Source organism: Erpetoichthys calabaricus, chromosome 3 (assembly GCF_900747795.2).
Source record: "Erpetoichthys calabaricus chromosome 3, fErpCal1.3, whole genome shotgun sequence".
NCBI classification, from domain to species: Eukaryota; Metazoa; Chordata; class Cladistia; order Polypteriformes; family Polypteridae; genus Erpetoichthys; species Erpetoichthys calabaricus.
Genome location: NC_041396.2, coordinates 172262657 through 172279650, shown reverse-complemented (window position 1 = coordinate 172279650; position 16994 = coordinate 172262657). Strand labels below are relative to the sequence as shown.

At 35.1% G+C, this 16994-nt stretch overlaps 1 protein-coding gene across 1 annotated transcript in view; it reads right to left on the bottom strand.

Moving 5' to 3' along the window:
* Positions 1-16994, bottom strand: part of orc3 (origin recognition complex, subunit 3) — a 117556-nt gene that overhangs the window by 50274 nt on the left and 50288 nt on the right. Inside the window, exons 8-10 of the mRNA XM_028797530.2 lie at positions 11834-11993; positions 7912-8025; positions 2169-2302 (exon numbers count right to left, since the gene is read on the bottom strand). Coding sequence (XP_028653363.2) covers positions 2169-2302; positions 7912-8025; positions 11834-11993 — 408 coding nt within the window. The remainder of the gene's footprint in view (positions 1-2168; positions 2303-7911; positions 8026-11833; positions 11994-16994) is intronic.

The window sequence follows — 16994 nt, the reverse complement described above, 5'->3', positions numbered from 1 at the left end:
ACATACTGTCTGCTCAAATCCAGCTAAACACAATCAAATCGATTGGGCGGCGTTTCATGATACAGATGGACAATGACCCAAAACATACAGCCAAAGCAACCCAGTAGTTTATTAAAGCAAAGAAGTGGAACATTCTTGAATGGTCAAGTCAGTCACCTGATCTTAACCCAATTGAGCATGCATTTCACTTGTTGAAGACTAAACTTCAGACAGAAAGGCCCACAAACAAACAGCAACTGAAAGCCGCTGCAGTAAAGGCCTGGCAGAGCATTAAAAACAGAGGAAACCCAGCATCTGGTGATGTCCATGAGTTCAAGACTTCAGGCTGTCATTGCCAGCAAAGGGTTTTCAACCAAGTATTAGAAATGAACATTTTATTTCCAGTTATTTAATTTATCCAATTACTTTTGAGCCCCTGAAATGAAGGGGTTGTGTTAAAAAAAATGCTTTAGTTGCCTCTCATTTTTATGCAATCCTGATGTTCTCCCCACTGAATTAAAGCTGAAAGTCTGCACTTCAACTGCATCTGAGTTGTTTCATTTAAAATTCATTGTGGTAATGTGCAGAACCAAAATTAGAAAAAAGTTGTCTCTGTCCAAATATTTATGGACCTAACTGTATACTTACTCCAAGACAAGTTCACTCATCTTTACCTAATAGCAGTAGCAGCAGAATGACTTCTGAAGTGTTTTTAAATCTTTACCTGCCTATGTTCAAAAAATTGCTTTCTCGCTTATTGGCTAACACCAGAACACACATGAGTTTGCAACCATGGATTTCATTTAAGGAGGAACTGGAACATAAATCTAAACAGGCCAAGTAAATATACAGAATTAAGTCCAAATTTAAATAGATTTCACTGAAAAACTGACTTTGACTTGGAGTAGGCCTGCTGAACAAGGTTGTATATAATACTAAAAATTAAACAACTGTGAACATGTAGCATATTTTGAAACTAAGAACTGCTTTATTGTAGCAACCTCCTTCCAGTGTACATAACTTAAATGTACTGTTTCATTTGATCTGCATCGAACAAGGAGACTGTGTGACAAGCAATGAGCTTGCATTTGTGTGAGGTCTTGGTTTATTGCAAGAATTGGTTTCCAGAGTATAAAATTTTCTCCCATGTACAGAAAACGTTTAGAATAGTGTTCAGACTTAGTAATGAAATATTTTCAGTGAATAGGGGATGACAGAGGTTTGCAATGGCACTGTAGTTATTTTACAGAACAAATGTGCCGAAGAATTGGGGACTGGTTATGTTGCTTTCAAACATATATCTATGCACAGAAGAGGCTTTTGAAATTCACAAAAAACAAAACAAAACAAAAAAATGCCTAAAGTAACATGGGTGAATTTTTATACCTATTCAAATTATTAGTTTGTGTTTTTCTGTGAGTGAGTGAGTGTAATGAACTGTCACCCCGACCATGGTCTGTTCCTGTCTTGCATCTGAAGCTGCCAACACAGTTTCTGCCACTTGTTACCCTGATATTGGATTAAGAAAGTTCAAAAAATGGGTAGATATAGATTTTTAAATTGTTTTTAATAAACTTGATGCCTAAAGCATAGACAGTGACCAGAATCATAAACACAACTGATGATGTCAACATGTTTACAAGTGACAACTGTAATGTGCAAGGAAAGTTTGACGAATACCAAAAGTACAAACTACAGTTTTTAATGAATCAGCTGATATGCCAATGAAGACTTCACTTGTAAACCCTCATCTTGAATGAAAAAAGTATTTATGGTAATTCTGTTTTTCTGCCCCAAGGGTTAAATCTCTGCTTAGTTCCTCCTTCACCACCAAAAGCCACACCATCCAAAATTGTTGTTCGCATATTGATTTGGCAAAATTTTACACTGGATGCCCTCTCCCGACATAACCATCCTCATTTATCCGGGCTTGGGACCAGTAAATACTAATAAGAAATAACAGTTTAGTCTGAACATAAACATTAGCTATGTAATTCAAATAAAGACTTTTTAAATATCTTTACATGTGATTTAAGCAGTGTGCCTACACTGAATAGAAGCAAGACAGAATATTTTGATAGGCAAAGGTAAAATGATGTTCCTTTTTCTCATTGTTGATGGAAACCCTTACACATGGATGCTCTACAAGAAGGGAAAAAATAAAATTAGTTGAAAGACTCTTAACATACCTCATGAAAGATGAGAGTTGGCGAACATTTTCACACTCCTCTGAGCTCAGCACCTGAGCCCGTTTAGAAGCTTTATGTTTATCACAGCAGAGTACACTGAGAGGTTGGTTATAGAAGTGCTCCATAAGAGAAAGCTGAAAAAGTGAACCATTTGTTTTAAGAATAAACAAAAAAGCACAGTTAAGAAAAATAAAAATCAACATCCAGGGATGCCAGAATAAAGGAAAGATATACAGAAATATACAAAGAATAACAAAAAAAGGACTCAGTCAACTTTTCATTTGACTGAACTAATATAAAATTTAGCTGAAACATGAAATTTGAATTTGGACCATGATTTGGCATTTAGACATCATTACATTTCCACATTATGATTTACTTTCTCTTACATTGACACAAAGTTTTTATCATCTAAGCAATCTGCAGAAATAATTAAAAAAATCAAATAAAATGTTTGGTTTTATTGTGAAAACTGTTAAATATAAATCAAGGAACATTCTGCTTAGACCATATAATGCACTAGTAAGACAAATCTGGATTACTGTGTGCAGTTTTGGTCACCACGCTAGCTGTGCAGTGGAGAGAAGCCAGTTGCATTCCAGTACTTAAGGACAAGTCTGACAGACTTAGAGAATTAAAACTGTTTAGTCTTGAGCAGAGGAGACTGCATGGGGACCTAATCCAGGTCTTCAGAGTCCTCAAAGGCATTGATAAAGTAGATCCAGCAGAATTCTTTCAATTTAAGAGTGACTCATGTATTCAAGGACACCAGTGGAAATTAAGGGAAAGTGCATTTCAGACTGAAGCCAAGAAGTACTTCTTCATGTAAAGATTTGTGGGAATCTGGAATAAACTACTGAGACATGTAGTGGAAGCAGAAACCTTGACAACCTTTAAGAAGTGCCTGAATGAGATGCTGAAGCAGCTTAGCAATTAGCTAAATAAACAAGCTTGATGGACTGAACAGTCTTCTCTTGTTTGAAAAATTTTGTTATGTTCTAAATTTTGAAAATATAAGGAAGTTTCTTAAAATCCAGAATAAAGGAAACCTAGGTAGTAATATGTATTGTTCAATAATTCATAAACATTGTATAAAGAAACATACAGTATCTAATATAAGTACAACCACAAACTACCAGTTTTTAAATTAGTATGTTGGTTTACAGTTAAACAGAGCCAAATTTAAATTCCTCTATTTAATACATTAATTAATTCATTCATCTATTTTCTAAACTAGATAATTCAAGTACATTTTGTTTTTGGCACAGGATGCCAAAGCCTACACCAGCAACATCAGAGCAAGACAGAAACCAACGCAGAATGAGGAGAAAGTTCATCACAGCACACCTTCAATCTTACCAGCCTTTGGGATTTGAAAAACACTAAATGTTTACAACAACAGGAAGAATGTACTTACTCGAGAAAGCTGAACATAATGAGTCCTGAAGCGGTAAGGCAGCAATATTTGCAGTTAAACTCTTCTTACTGGTTACACTTTAAAGTGTACACTGGCATTTGCAAGATACTTCTTAAACTTTCCAAGTGAAACTGAAATCCTGCACGAGGCAAACTTTTTATTTATAAAGACCCCAGTCTACCTGCTAGTCTAACATATGGTCCAATTGAATCAAAATGGAAGACGTGTAACTTTAGCATAGTGTATTCCCTGTTATAGCTGCTACAAAGTGTGCTCATAAATAAGTTTTAATTATTATGGAAATTGTTGTGGTTCAAAATTAAAACTGTGACTGCTCTTTTTATCTTAAGCCAGGTCAGAAGTTCTCTTTAATTACAGTCATTTTGTCACTCTGGTGCATATTTGAGAGGGAGTTTCTTTTTCTTTTTTTCTTTTTGTTCTTCATTACACCTTACTACAATTTCTTGTATTAGGAATTTGTTTGTTTTTCGCATACCCCTCGGGGTCAGCTATTGTACAGTGCCCCTTGAGCAACTGCAGTTTAAGGGTCTTGCTCAAGGGCCCAGCAGAGTAGGATCCCATTTGGCAGTAACAGGGATTCGAACCGGCAATCTTAAGGATACCAATGAGATTTTATTTGTCATAATATAATAATATTTATTTAATGACTGAATGAACTTAATAAAAAAGCCAAATTTCCCCCTGGGGACAAATAAAAGTGCTATTCATGTATCTATCTAAACATAATTTGGATTTCCACTCTCTTTCTCTTCTATGTCCTAAAGTGGCATTTAGCATTGCTGACATTTACTGTTGCATTCTATCTATATATTATAAATCATTATATAATCATATCTTGAGATGTTGCACAGTTGTCCACACTTCCACCCCAAGAAAGGAAGAGAACCTGCCCAATTAACAATCCCGACATCACTTTTGTACCACCTCCAGCTCTACTGCTTCATGTTGGGCAGGATAAAAAAAAAACATCTGCATAGGAAGTGGGTGTCACTCAGAGCACAAGCACTCAGTTTACTTAACAGCACAGCAATGAAATGGGGTATCCCATCTGAAACCCCAGCCCTTTGTCAAGTTGCTTATTTTACAATATATTTTTACATATTTTGCTCTTTTACACATAAATACACACATATTTTATGTACTGTATATATATCAATCAATATGTATGCACAGCCCATGGCATTTTTTACTTAATAAAAATAAAATGATTAATAAAATGATTTTTTGTAATGTCATTAAATAGTATGCTTTCTTTTAAGCCAATTTTTAGGTGGGCACAATGAACTAATCTTGTACATGTCAAGTGGGCCTTAAATAATTGGGACTAAACTGAATTCTAGCTTTACATTTGGCACTTAAATTTTCTTCAGCAACTTTCAGGTCTGTCAAGCAATGTCAGTAAAATCTACCACTTTTGTCATATAAGGTGAAATCGGACGTATGCTATATGAGCCAAGATACGCTGTAATAAGGGAAGACCTGCTCCCTGACTAAATGAAACTATGCGATCACTGCGCTGAGCCACTCGAACTACGGAACAGCGTTGGAAAAAAGATGGTCTGATTGTTTCTAAACAGATTTTTAGGACTTTTCTATTCAAATTCCAGGTTGCAGTTAAGAAATCTAAACATGATTTCTTCGCTGATTTAGTTTCCCATCATTCTAAGAATCCTAGGGTCTTACTGTATTTAATTCAATTAATGTGGCCATTCACCCTCATTCTGTGATGGGATTAAATAGCACTGTTCTTTCATGTGAGCAGTTTCTTTCATTCTTTGTCAGTAAAATTGGTAAAATTTGCTGTGGTATTGTTCCAACTGACTATGAACTTCCTACTGTTAATCATGGCATTGTATTTGAATCTTTTGATCTTGTCTCACTTTCACAGCTAAAAAGAACTACTGACACCCTTAAACCAGCTCTCTGTCCTCTTGATATTGTACCACCACGCCTCTTAGTGGAAGCCTTTGATGTTTTGGGCCCATCTTTACTAGCCATTATCAATGATTCTATTAGTGCGAGGGTTGTGCCCTCATTTTTTAAACATGCTGCAGTGCGTCCCTGTCTAAAAAAGGCAGAATTAGATCCTGGAGTTTTAGCTAATTTTTGCCCGATTTCCCAATTGCCATTTCTGGCTAAAATAATAGAAAGAATTATTTATAATCAATTGGTTGATCACCTTAACTCCAATAATTTATTTGAGATCTACCAATCTGGCTTTAGGCGTTATCATGGTGTTGAGACGGCCCTCCATAAAGTACTCAATGACATCTCTATTATTACTGACTCAGGTGGAGCTGCGGTCATTGTCCTCCAGGACCTGACTGCGGCCTTTGACACTATTGACCATGAGATATTGCTGTTGCGGCTTGAACATCTTGCTTGGCTTAAAGGGGCTGCTCTTAACTTGTTCAGGTCATGTCTAACTGGTAGACACTTTTCAGTGACTTTAAATTCCTCTTTTTCGTCTGCTGCTCCTCTTAAATGTGGTGTTCCTCAGGGATCCATTTTGGGTCCTATCTTATTCTCTATATACCTTCACCCTGTTGTAGCTATTTTTAGGAAATGTAACATTTCTTTTCACTGCTATGCTGATGATACACAGGTTTATATTCCCATCTGCAACTCTGCAATAAATCAACTGCACAACTCTCTTTCTGAACTAAGATCCTGGATGGCTAATAATTTTCTTGATCTGAATCAAAATAAAACTGAGGTGCTTATAGTGGGTCCATCAGCTCAAGCCCAAATTAGTCTTGGACTTCTCAGCTATTTCTCTGTCTTTTGCAAACCTCAAGTCCGCAATCTTGGTGTTATCTTTGACAGTAACCTATCTTTTGAGAAACAAGTTAATTCTGTAGTCAAGAGTTGCTTTTTCCAGCTTCGTCTATTAGGTAAGATCAAGCCTTTTTTATCTTTTAGGGATCTTGAGAAAGCTACTCATGCTTTTATCTTTTCTCGCCTTGATTACTGCAACTCGCTGTATTCTGGGATTAGTAAATCCCTGATACACAGGTTACAGTTGGTCCAGAATGCTGCCGATCGCTTTCTGGTTGGGGCAAAAAAGTATGACTCTGTTTCTCCAATATTAGCTTCTTTACACTTGCTGCCGGTCAGTTTTCGAATTGATTTTAAAATCTTGTTGCTAGTTTTTAAATCTTTACATGGGCTTGCTCCTGCCTATTTATCTGAATTGTGTTTTACACCAGCCATCCAGAGTACTTAGATCTTCTGGTCAGTTGTCTCTTGTTGTCCCTCATACCAAGTGTAAAACTAAGGGGGACAGGGCTTTTGCAGCAGCTGCTCCTCACCTGTGGAACTCTTTACCTCATCACATAAAGGAGTTGTCTACAATTGAACTGTTTAAAACAAGATTAAAGACTCATTTCTATTCACTTGCATTCTGTGACCTTCAGTAATACTGATGGTTTCCTCATTGTGATTATGTAACATTACTTTTATTTATGTTCATTTATTTTATTTCTATTTATGTTATTCTTTAGTTCTATTATTGTAAAGAACTTTGGCCACAGCATTCCGATGTTGTTTTAAATGTGCTATATAAATAAAGTTGACATTGACATTGACTATCCTTAGTACAGCTGGCATCTACTTGTTTTATCACTATGTAACCTTAACTTTCATCTCTGAATTATGCTGTACAAAAAAGATCATAATAGAGTTCTTGTTTACTGCTACAGTATGTGCCTAATACTGTAGTCACCATAGATTTCTGATATAAATGTTTAAATAAAATATAAATGATAAAGTACTTATGTTTTGAAATAAAACATTTTAATATTATAGAAGTTATTTACTAGCCTTAACTCCTCCTTGATCTTTTATTCTAAGTTCTAGTGTATTTTTATATACTATTGATACTTTCTAAAAGAACTAAGGCCCAGTTTGGTAAGTTAAATAATATTTACTTTAATGTATTTGTATTAAAGATGGAAAACATGAAACAAACAAAATCTAATTATTTGGACACTATATAAAGTTTATAAATAAAAGAAAATAAAACACTATTTAGTCTGTTTAAGATAATACGTAATTTTCACATTTCATTTGAACAAAGGCTTTTAAGGATACAGCACTTGCACCTCATTTAATTATGAGATAATTTATTAAGACAAAATTGATGATTTAATTTGCCTAAATAGCCATTTCAGTTTATGACAGTTGAAAAGATACAGGAATGCAAAAAGGCTGAGAGGTGTTTTCTTTTTCTTATTAGGCATATAGTCACACAAGCTAGTTAAGTGAAATCATTACTCTACCAATTACAACAGAAAATAAATTCACCTGCAGTCCTTTAATGAAATTCCTTACAGAGAAGTCATGAAACAGGAAGATGCTCAGTAGAACCTGAAGTGTTTTACCATTTAACTTGAATGGAAAACTTGTGGTCAATATAAGCTGTTGAGGAAAATATTCACAAAACATAATTTTTAGTTCAATCACTCAAGTACAATTCAGCTGTATACACCGCAAAGTGCTAACAGAGCAACACAACTATTAATGTGATAAAATGCACTGCAAAATAGTGTAAGAATTGAAGAATTTGATCAACAGCACATGGAAAAGCTATCTAATTTCACTGGAGTTTTAGAATTTTTTTCCTGCAATCCGAAAAAATAAAACTACATTTAGAGAAAAAAAAAATTACTTGAGAATGAACTATAAAGGAGCTAAAAACAGAATATAAAACCAATAATAATTTTAATCAAAGCTGAAACTATTCTTTTTAAATTTAAAGGTTATACTTCAAGCTGAAAAAACACTGAACAGATGAATTTAAAGCATTAAATGGGAACTATTACTATAGAATGTAATGAAGTATATTTACCATATACAGTACAAGTGATTACTGTTGCATTCATTAATACTTTGCTGAATGCAATTTTATATGCTGATCAAATTTTTTAACTTAACCAGTACAAAACAACATATATATATATATATATATATATAAAAAAAAATTCAGCACTCAGTACTGCACCATATGTAAAAGCTGTGCTTTGACAAGTCAAAAAAGTATTTGGTGACAGAGATTTCTGTAAAACACTGTAAAGACATTTCCTTTTTGTGTTTTTATGTTCTTTGCAATTAATTTATTGCATGGTATGGTAATCTAGAGCATAATGCTTTGTGCAATGTAAATGTGCATTATTCATGGTTCTTACCAGCACGTACTGTATGCTACAGCTAATCACTCAGAATTTTATTTGAAAACGATCTGATGTAAAATGTTCAGACACTGCCTTTAATAAACTGTGATCTAGTGGTAGTTACTTTATTGGCCTGTACTGTCCAGTTTTTTGCGCAAACATTCTTATATAGCTACTACTTCCAATTTAATTTAGAACCTAAATGTGAATATTAGCAGTATGCAACTTTTGACAAAATATGAAAAAGCTACTATGGTCAGGCGCAGGACCAGGATATAACAGGCAAGTCTACATTTTAAAGAAAGTCTTCAGGACAGAGTACCAGACTGAAAGAAGTTCTGTGCATTCAGCATGGGCCACTACAAGAATTTATGCCCTGTAAGTGTGCTGCATACTTGAGAGTGGCATTATGCACGGTTACTAGAATGACAAGATGAGTTGTGGCCTGAGTGGAAGCAAGCAATGTTCCATCAGGAATCTACAAGGCAGACAAACAAGCAGTATGCAACAAAGCATGACCATCTGGTCGAAGAGAGGGTGAGACACTGTGGAAAAACCAGAGGAGATAAATAACTAACAAAGGGGACATATGAGACCATACTGTCCATTTAGCAGATCAAGTAGCCAAGAAGCTGCTTTAGAAATCTGTAACATAATGCATGCCAGATGCTACAGAAGTAAAGTGGTGCCAGGACCCTTTAAGGGTGTGCTAGTGTCAATTCTTTGGAGCAAAAGAAGGTGGTGTTCCAGGCTGTGTAATTGATTTTGTGCCTTGGCTGGAAACAATTCCTGCATGGAGTTTAAAGCTTCACAGGCAGAAGTACAGTTGAGCAAAAATTCAACTGTTTGAAGGAATAGATGCCATGGTCTAAAGACAAAGATAAAGAATGATGAGAGATGAGAAGTGGAGAGGTTGATTGTGCTTGGTAGGTGGGAAAGAGGGTGAGCCACCTTTGTAGACAGACAGTGAATCAAGACACATATAGGAAAACTCTGTTGTTAAATTTATACTTGGTTACTCTTTTTGTGTTTCCTCTCTAAGGTTATTTTTGGCTAATTAAGTCGCCACTTTTGGTTTTAGCTGCCTTAACATATTTCTAGGTGTGGTAGTCTGCTTCAGATAGTCTTCTTTCTACTTTAGGGAGTTAAATTGTCAAAAAAAGTGCAAAATGTAATTGTAGCCCTCTTTCAGCTATGTATTTCTTCAGAAGAAATTATTTTTATGTAACAAACAACCTCTAGCATGAATTTATATACATCAATGTGGTATAATGTTTATGTGTGAGTACTAAAAAAAGACATGACATCTTTTATTAAATAGTCTTCATGTCTACAACTTTGAATCTACTGATTTTTTAGTTAATTACCAATAGTATGTAATAATGTGTTTACTAGCCGACGTCCGCCGTATAAGAATAGGAACGGAAAACGGTGAGAACGGAATTCAGAAATCAAGAAGAAATAAACACTTCTTGAAAGATGTAGTTGTGAATAGGTGTTTTGGTGAAGACGACAGATAATGAATCGAAAGATCTAACCCTAGAAAAAGCCACGTACAACTGACCATGGCTGAAGACTGGTTGTTGTAGATTAATGCAAATCTTTGCAAACGTTTGTCCTTGGGACTTGTTGATAGTCATGGAGAAGGCGAGTCTGAGTGGTAATTGTCTGCGTTTAAATGTAAAAGGGAGATTGGTGTCAGAAGGAAGGAGAGAGATTGTGGGAATGAAGATTGTTTCAGAATTTTGGATAGCGATCAGTTTGCACTCAATAATATTTGTATGTATTCAGGTAACGATGAGTCTTGTTTCACTGCAAAAACCTTTTGATGGCATAATATTTCGGGGGAGCATAACTACAGCTCCCACCTTCAGATGAAGAATATGGGGAGGCATGCCAGTTGGTGTGAGGATGTGTAAAAACTCCTACTTTACGTTAGTTGATCATTAGAATCGTCACTGACTACTGTATCTACACTCTTGAAGGTCACTTTTTAACCCTGTATAAGATCAAGAAGTTTGTTGTTAATATGTAGAGAACCATTATTTCGCCTTATACAATTTCTTGTATTAGGAATTTGGTAGTTTTCGCATATCCCTTGGGGTCAGAGCGCAGGGTCAGCCATTGTACAGTGCCCCTGGAGCAATTACAGGTTAAGGGCCTTGCTCAAGGGCCCAGCAGAGTACATTGAGAAGGTAGTTCTGCCGTTAGTTTTGTTGCATGTACCTTGGACTTCCTGGAAATGTGTATGGTACATGTATGTTGTTATTTTCAGCGTTTGCTTGCAGTGCGTCTGATAGTCCTTTGTATTGTTCCACGCGCAGATCTTGTTGATCTAATCTGAGATAGTTGAGACGGGCGCCCTCTGTTTTAACATATGCATCTACGACGTACTGTTGAAATAGTTTGTCACTGGAGTGCAAAATACTAAATGTATTCCTCATTGCTAATCTGTACGCGTAAAATTGGCATTGAGTTAAGTCTTATTCGCTTGGCGGTTCTTTTATCGGGAACATGTTGTAAATCTTTGTGCCAGCCAATGTCTCCGTAAGGGAATAAAAGTGGGTAAACCATAACATGACGTTGTACAAAAACCTGTCGACAGAGAAGATACTGTCGTTCATTTTATAACAAAGGCATAGGAAACAACCGGCGCAGTATAATGAAAATAGCAAGGTGCATAGGAGGCCGCAGGCAGCGTGGGGAAGGGTTTGGAAGAGGACGAATAGGAATTGAGAAATGCCGTGTCGGCTGCGTGTGAGTGGGACCGGTTTTGAAGTGGAAGCAGGACGAACCAGAAGAGAAATATACATAAGAGATTATAGTGTCCTCAGCAAAACTAGAATGTCTGCTATTAATTCATTTATAAAAATATTACAGATCGAGGGGACTTCTCAGCTTGAAGCTATACATAAAAGATGTGATAAGAATAAAAACAAATCATTTCATTAGATGACCACATTCAACAAGAGCCCACTTAACTTACATTCACTATAAGTGCAGATTCAAACAAAAGGATGTTTGTCAAATTAAATTAATTTGATTAAATTCTATACCTTGTCCATAACTGTAGCCAGGTGCTTAGTGCAGGAAAGAGACTGAAAGAGCTCAATGCACAGGTGGGAGGAAACTGAATGGGGTAGCATTCGATGAACAGTGGCTGGAGAAGTGGCAATTCCAAATATGAAGATGAAAGGCAACTGATGAATGTATTGGCTGTTTTGTTAAAAAAGAGAAACATTATTTAAAATCGATGTTTAAAAAGAGATAAAACAAAGTAAATTTAACTAATTAAATATACTTAGAGTATACTGTTAGGAGTTTGTGTTTTGAAAATATATAGTAAATATAAAACCAGTTTCTGTACATTGTGCAGCATTTTAAAATTTTGTTTGCTAAATACCTGCTAATTAAGAAATAAAGCTATTTTAGTTAAAAACATCACAATACATACAAAGCTTGAAATCTGATCACATATGGAACCTTAGTCATACAGATAACATTCACTTAGTTACTTAGTCACTTGTCTCCAAATCAGAAAATATCAGCTGATGACAAAGGAATTAAATATTTTTTAAATAAACAAGTAATTTAGGTAGTTTTACATTGCTTGAGGCCTAAAACCCAATTTTATTATTAACTTAGAGACCTCCTTAATCATGCTGCCTATGTCATAATTAAGCATCCTTTTACCACATCCATTTTTACACTACAATAAAAGACTATTCGTGGGTTATTTGAATATACATACAAGTAGAAAAAGGCATCTTTAGAAAAAAATTTTCTACTCTTGCTTACCTCAGCAGAACTTTGTGAAACTACTGTAAACAAGGTCCAATACAGGCTCCTAGTCATACACTAGAGATTGCTTCTAAATTACTATTGATCTGTCCCTTACCAATCTTAAAAGAATCAAGTTTAAAACAAGAACAAGTACATCATCAAAATAAAAATACCATTAATGTTATAAAGAACAACTAATAATAATAATTCATTAGTTAATTACAATTGTATAGTCCTTTTCTAGTCTACCCAACCTTGTAGTTCATTTCACACAAGACAATAGCTTATTTTTGAACTGGCTTTAGATAAAAAAAAAAATTCTAAACATTATAAATACTTATAGTAAAACAAAAAGAAAAGCCATCAGGGTTTAACAACTCCACCTGGGCAAAATGTAATTAGAATGGCATAAGCTACCACAGAGATGCAGGACAACTAAAATACAGGTGTACAAAACAGAATGGACTTAAAATGTTATTTGATATGTATATGTTACATGTTATGATCAGATAAAATATAAAAATATCACCTGCTTTCAAAACTATTCTAAATTAATATATGATCAAAAAGCTTTAATCCTGAACCTGAAAAGGGCATTATATAGTGCTGACCTGGCCAAACATTAGGTTCTGTGTGCAAAGCATGATTTACAAGTTTTTATCATTTGTGGTTTATAGTGTTTCTTGCTTCAGAAACTATTCATCGTGGAAGCTAAAAAACTATAAAAATCAAGAATTTTGCTATCACCGACTCTCTAACACTAGAAGACAAAACTCCTTCAGAAAGTCATTCTGTGCCAGATAGCATGTACCATCTTCATATATGCCACAGTGAAGAGATAGGACACAGAATTCCACTGTGACATGATATTTATATCAGAAGTTCTCAATATTAGTTCTACTAAATCTTCACAGAATTTAGGTGTTACATTTCACACTGATCTATCCTTTAAGACCTGCTTCTAGCTATGAAACTGAAGAAAACTGACTGGATTTTCTCAGTATAAAGGATTCCTTAATTACAATTACAATAATGGATTTATTTCAAGTATTATTCACTAATGTAACACTTTATTACTCTATTTACAACCTACTGTTAACACAAAATGGTGCTGCAAAGCTTAGTATTGGAACTGTAATTATGATATATAACCCCTGTTCTTAAATCTCGACATTGGCTTTTAGTTAACATCTAAAGCCAAATTTTAAACCCCACTTGTAACATATATGGATGTAAATAGATTCAGACCACTTTATTTAACATAACTTATTAATGTATGAATTTTACAGCTTAGATTACTGTTATAAATCTAAAAATTCAATGGATAAAAAAGAAAAGTACAAGAAGTAAATTCACAAGCTGCAGAAGTAACATACTGAGATGATCTGTCTGCCAGTGTATGCTCCACTGAACTCTGAATTTAAATCCAGGGAGAATACTCAATGTACATTTACAGTATTATTTCTGTACAATAGTTAATTTATCAAATATATTTTTTGCCATATCCAATTCTCTTTTTCCCTTCTTGACATCCTGTAGTAGCATAACAGTTGGGCCACAGCTATTTGGATGAATTTGCTACTCCTGACCATGAACGATGCTTCAAAATGATGTGGCCTTTTGCCATCAACTATAACAGATATAGGAACACCAGACTATCAATTTATTATATTAAAGTAATAGACCATAGTACCCAGTGGAGAGGCAAAATTTATGTTGAAGTCTCACTCTAAAATTGTTGGCGGCATTTGACCTTGAAGAACAGCAGTGACTGTGGTACTTTGACAATAGAATATATTGTCAGAGAAATATTGAACCATTACGATCAACAGATAATGCAGTAGTGAAATTGTTTTTTATAATTTAAACACAAGGTACATGAATATTCACTATTTGCATAATGTGTGACTGAGCCATATTTCCTCTTCCAGTCATCTCTGAGAAAGTTGGCTGCATTTTTTAGTTTTAAAGTCATGAAGATCATGTAACGTATCTTATACAAATTCAAACAACAGGAGAAGTGTGCTGGTATGATAGAGCTTACTTTATTGTGTTCTGAAGCAGGGTAAAAAGGAGTACTATACAATACATGACACTTTAAATAATAGCACATTTCATTATAAATAGGTATGGGAAAGTCAAATCAAACATTTATAAGGTCAAAGAACTTTAAGGTAGGCTTTCTCTTTGCTCTTGCAATAGTCATGGCTTTCTAATTTTGCCTTTTATGACACAGATACTATACAGAAAAGCTGAAGTCTTATTAATGCTTTAAAATATGGGCAGTGTAGTCCATTACGGTAAGGTAAGTGGGCCCTTGCCATGATGTCCTGAATTTAGATTGCAGTTAAAGACAGAGAATCATGACCAAACAAAAGAGAAATCACACCTTCAACTTCTCAAGCAAATACCTACTTGCTATATTAAAGACTTGACAATAAACAGACATGATATTTAACAGATGGAAATTTCTCTGTTAAATAACTTCTCCAGTGCTTTTCTGCTCGTTTGTAGCTCACCAGCCAAAGATCATAATGGAAGAAAAGCAGTAAATAACTTGCTGATGTGTATTTTCTAACATAATTCAGATCTAAAAGGCTTTTCTCAAATATGACATTTCAGAAGGCATTAAACAGTTCCTATCATCTGCAAAAAGATTATGCCAGAAACAGTACAAGCAGTAAAATGCTTAAGATGGGCGCCATCAGAGAAAAAAAAAAGCTATTAGTTAATTCCAGCTCCAAGTACACAATCTACTATTGCTCTGTTAACATAGCCCGGAAAAGAGCAATGCTTGCCAATCCCAAATAATTCAACAAGCTTTTTTTTTTTTTTTTTTTTAAAGAAACCCTCACTTTCTGAACTAAAATAAAATGACAAAACTTGAAAAGAGAGAAACACTCAAAGGCATCTTTATAAATCATCACTTTCCTTTTCCGCTTGTTAAGCAATGGGAAGTCTTCACCCAAGAATGTCAAAAACATGCATCATGCAACACCTCCAGCTGCCTCAACACTTGCCAAGATCACATCCGCTACTCAGTCTGATTTCTGGACAGTCAAGCGCTCAAACTCCAAGCTTACTTCCAAATAAAAGAAAATATCCAGGCTGCACAACAGAGAAAAGTAACTGTAGACAAGAGCTCTTTGTTTAGCCTTCCACATCATACTGCGATGCCCCAGCTGTGAATTATATAATTCAGTAGCTGCCAGAACAAACGCAGCTGCAATGCAAAGGGAGCTACAGGTGATATTCTTTTCAAACTGGAAAAAAAAGAAACCCAAAATTACTTTAATGTATTAAAGCATCAAGCAGCCCCATCTCAGAACTTATCTTTCATTACCCAATTTTCCTTATTTTAAACAGCTGTTTGATGATAACTCCTCTTGAAAAATAAAACGGTTTTCATCAGGAAACTGTTGCATCCTGCTGCCATGTTTTATATGTAGACTGACTGCACGTACTAAACTGAGATCTTACTTATAATCCCCATTCTCTACCGTCTTGGCAAATCTTCAAAGATGAGATTAAAACAGTATACTTCTCAGTATCCAACAGTGACCTATGCTATAATAGTTACTATAATATTAGAAAAACACATTTGACTTTAAGCTCAACAGAGCCCCAAACTTACACTAAGGGGCCATTTTATTATTGTCCATATACCCTATGTCATAGTGAGTTGTTTCTCTTTTTGCCTTCAGTGCAATCTGCATTATTTAGGTCATGAACTCAATAAGGCATTGAAATGTGTGTTCCACTGTATTGTAAGCGGTCATGTGGTAGATCCTAATTGTAACAGCTATCTCACCCCACAGATGTTCAAACAGATTGAGATCTTAAAAAAAAATCCTGGATTGTCCTAGACTTGCACTTTATTCACCTGAAAATTCCCTTAACATACGAGTATTCTGTAGCTATATAGAAATAGACCAGATGAGCAATGATATGCTATCCTGTGGCATTCACATATTGGTCTATATTATGAAAAGAACCATGTGTTTGCCATGAAAATATGCCCAATGCCATACACCATGACCACCACCCTAACTGGTTACCATTATAGCAGAAGTATCTATGTCAAAGTGTTTTACCCTTCCATTTATATGAGTAAGTGGGAACTGGGTATCTAACTTGAAAGGCATGTTTTCTTCAACAACAACAACAACAACATTTATTTATATAGCACATTTTCATACAAAAAGTAGCTCAAAGTGCTTTACATAATGAAGAGAAGAAAAATAAAAGACAAAATAAGAAATTAAAATAAGACAACATTAGTTAACATAGAAAGGAGTAAGGTCCGATGGCCAGGGTGGACAGAAAAAACAAAAAAAAAACTCCAGAAGGCTGGAGAAAAAAATTAAATCTGTAGGGGTTCCAGGCCACGAGACCGCCCAGTCCCCTCTGGGCATTCTACCTAACATAAATGAA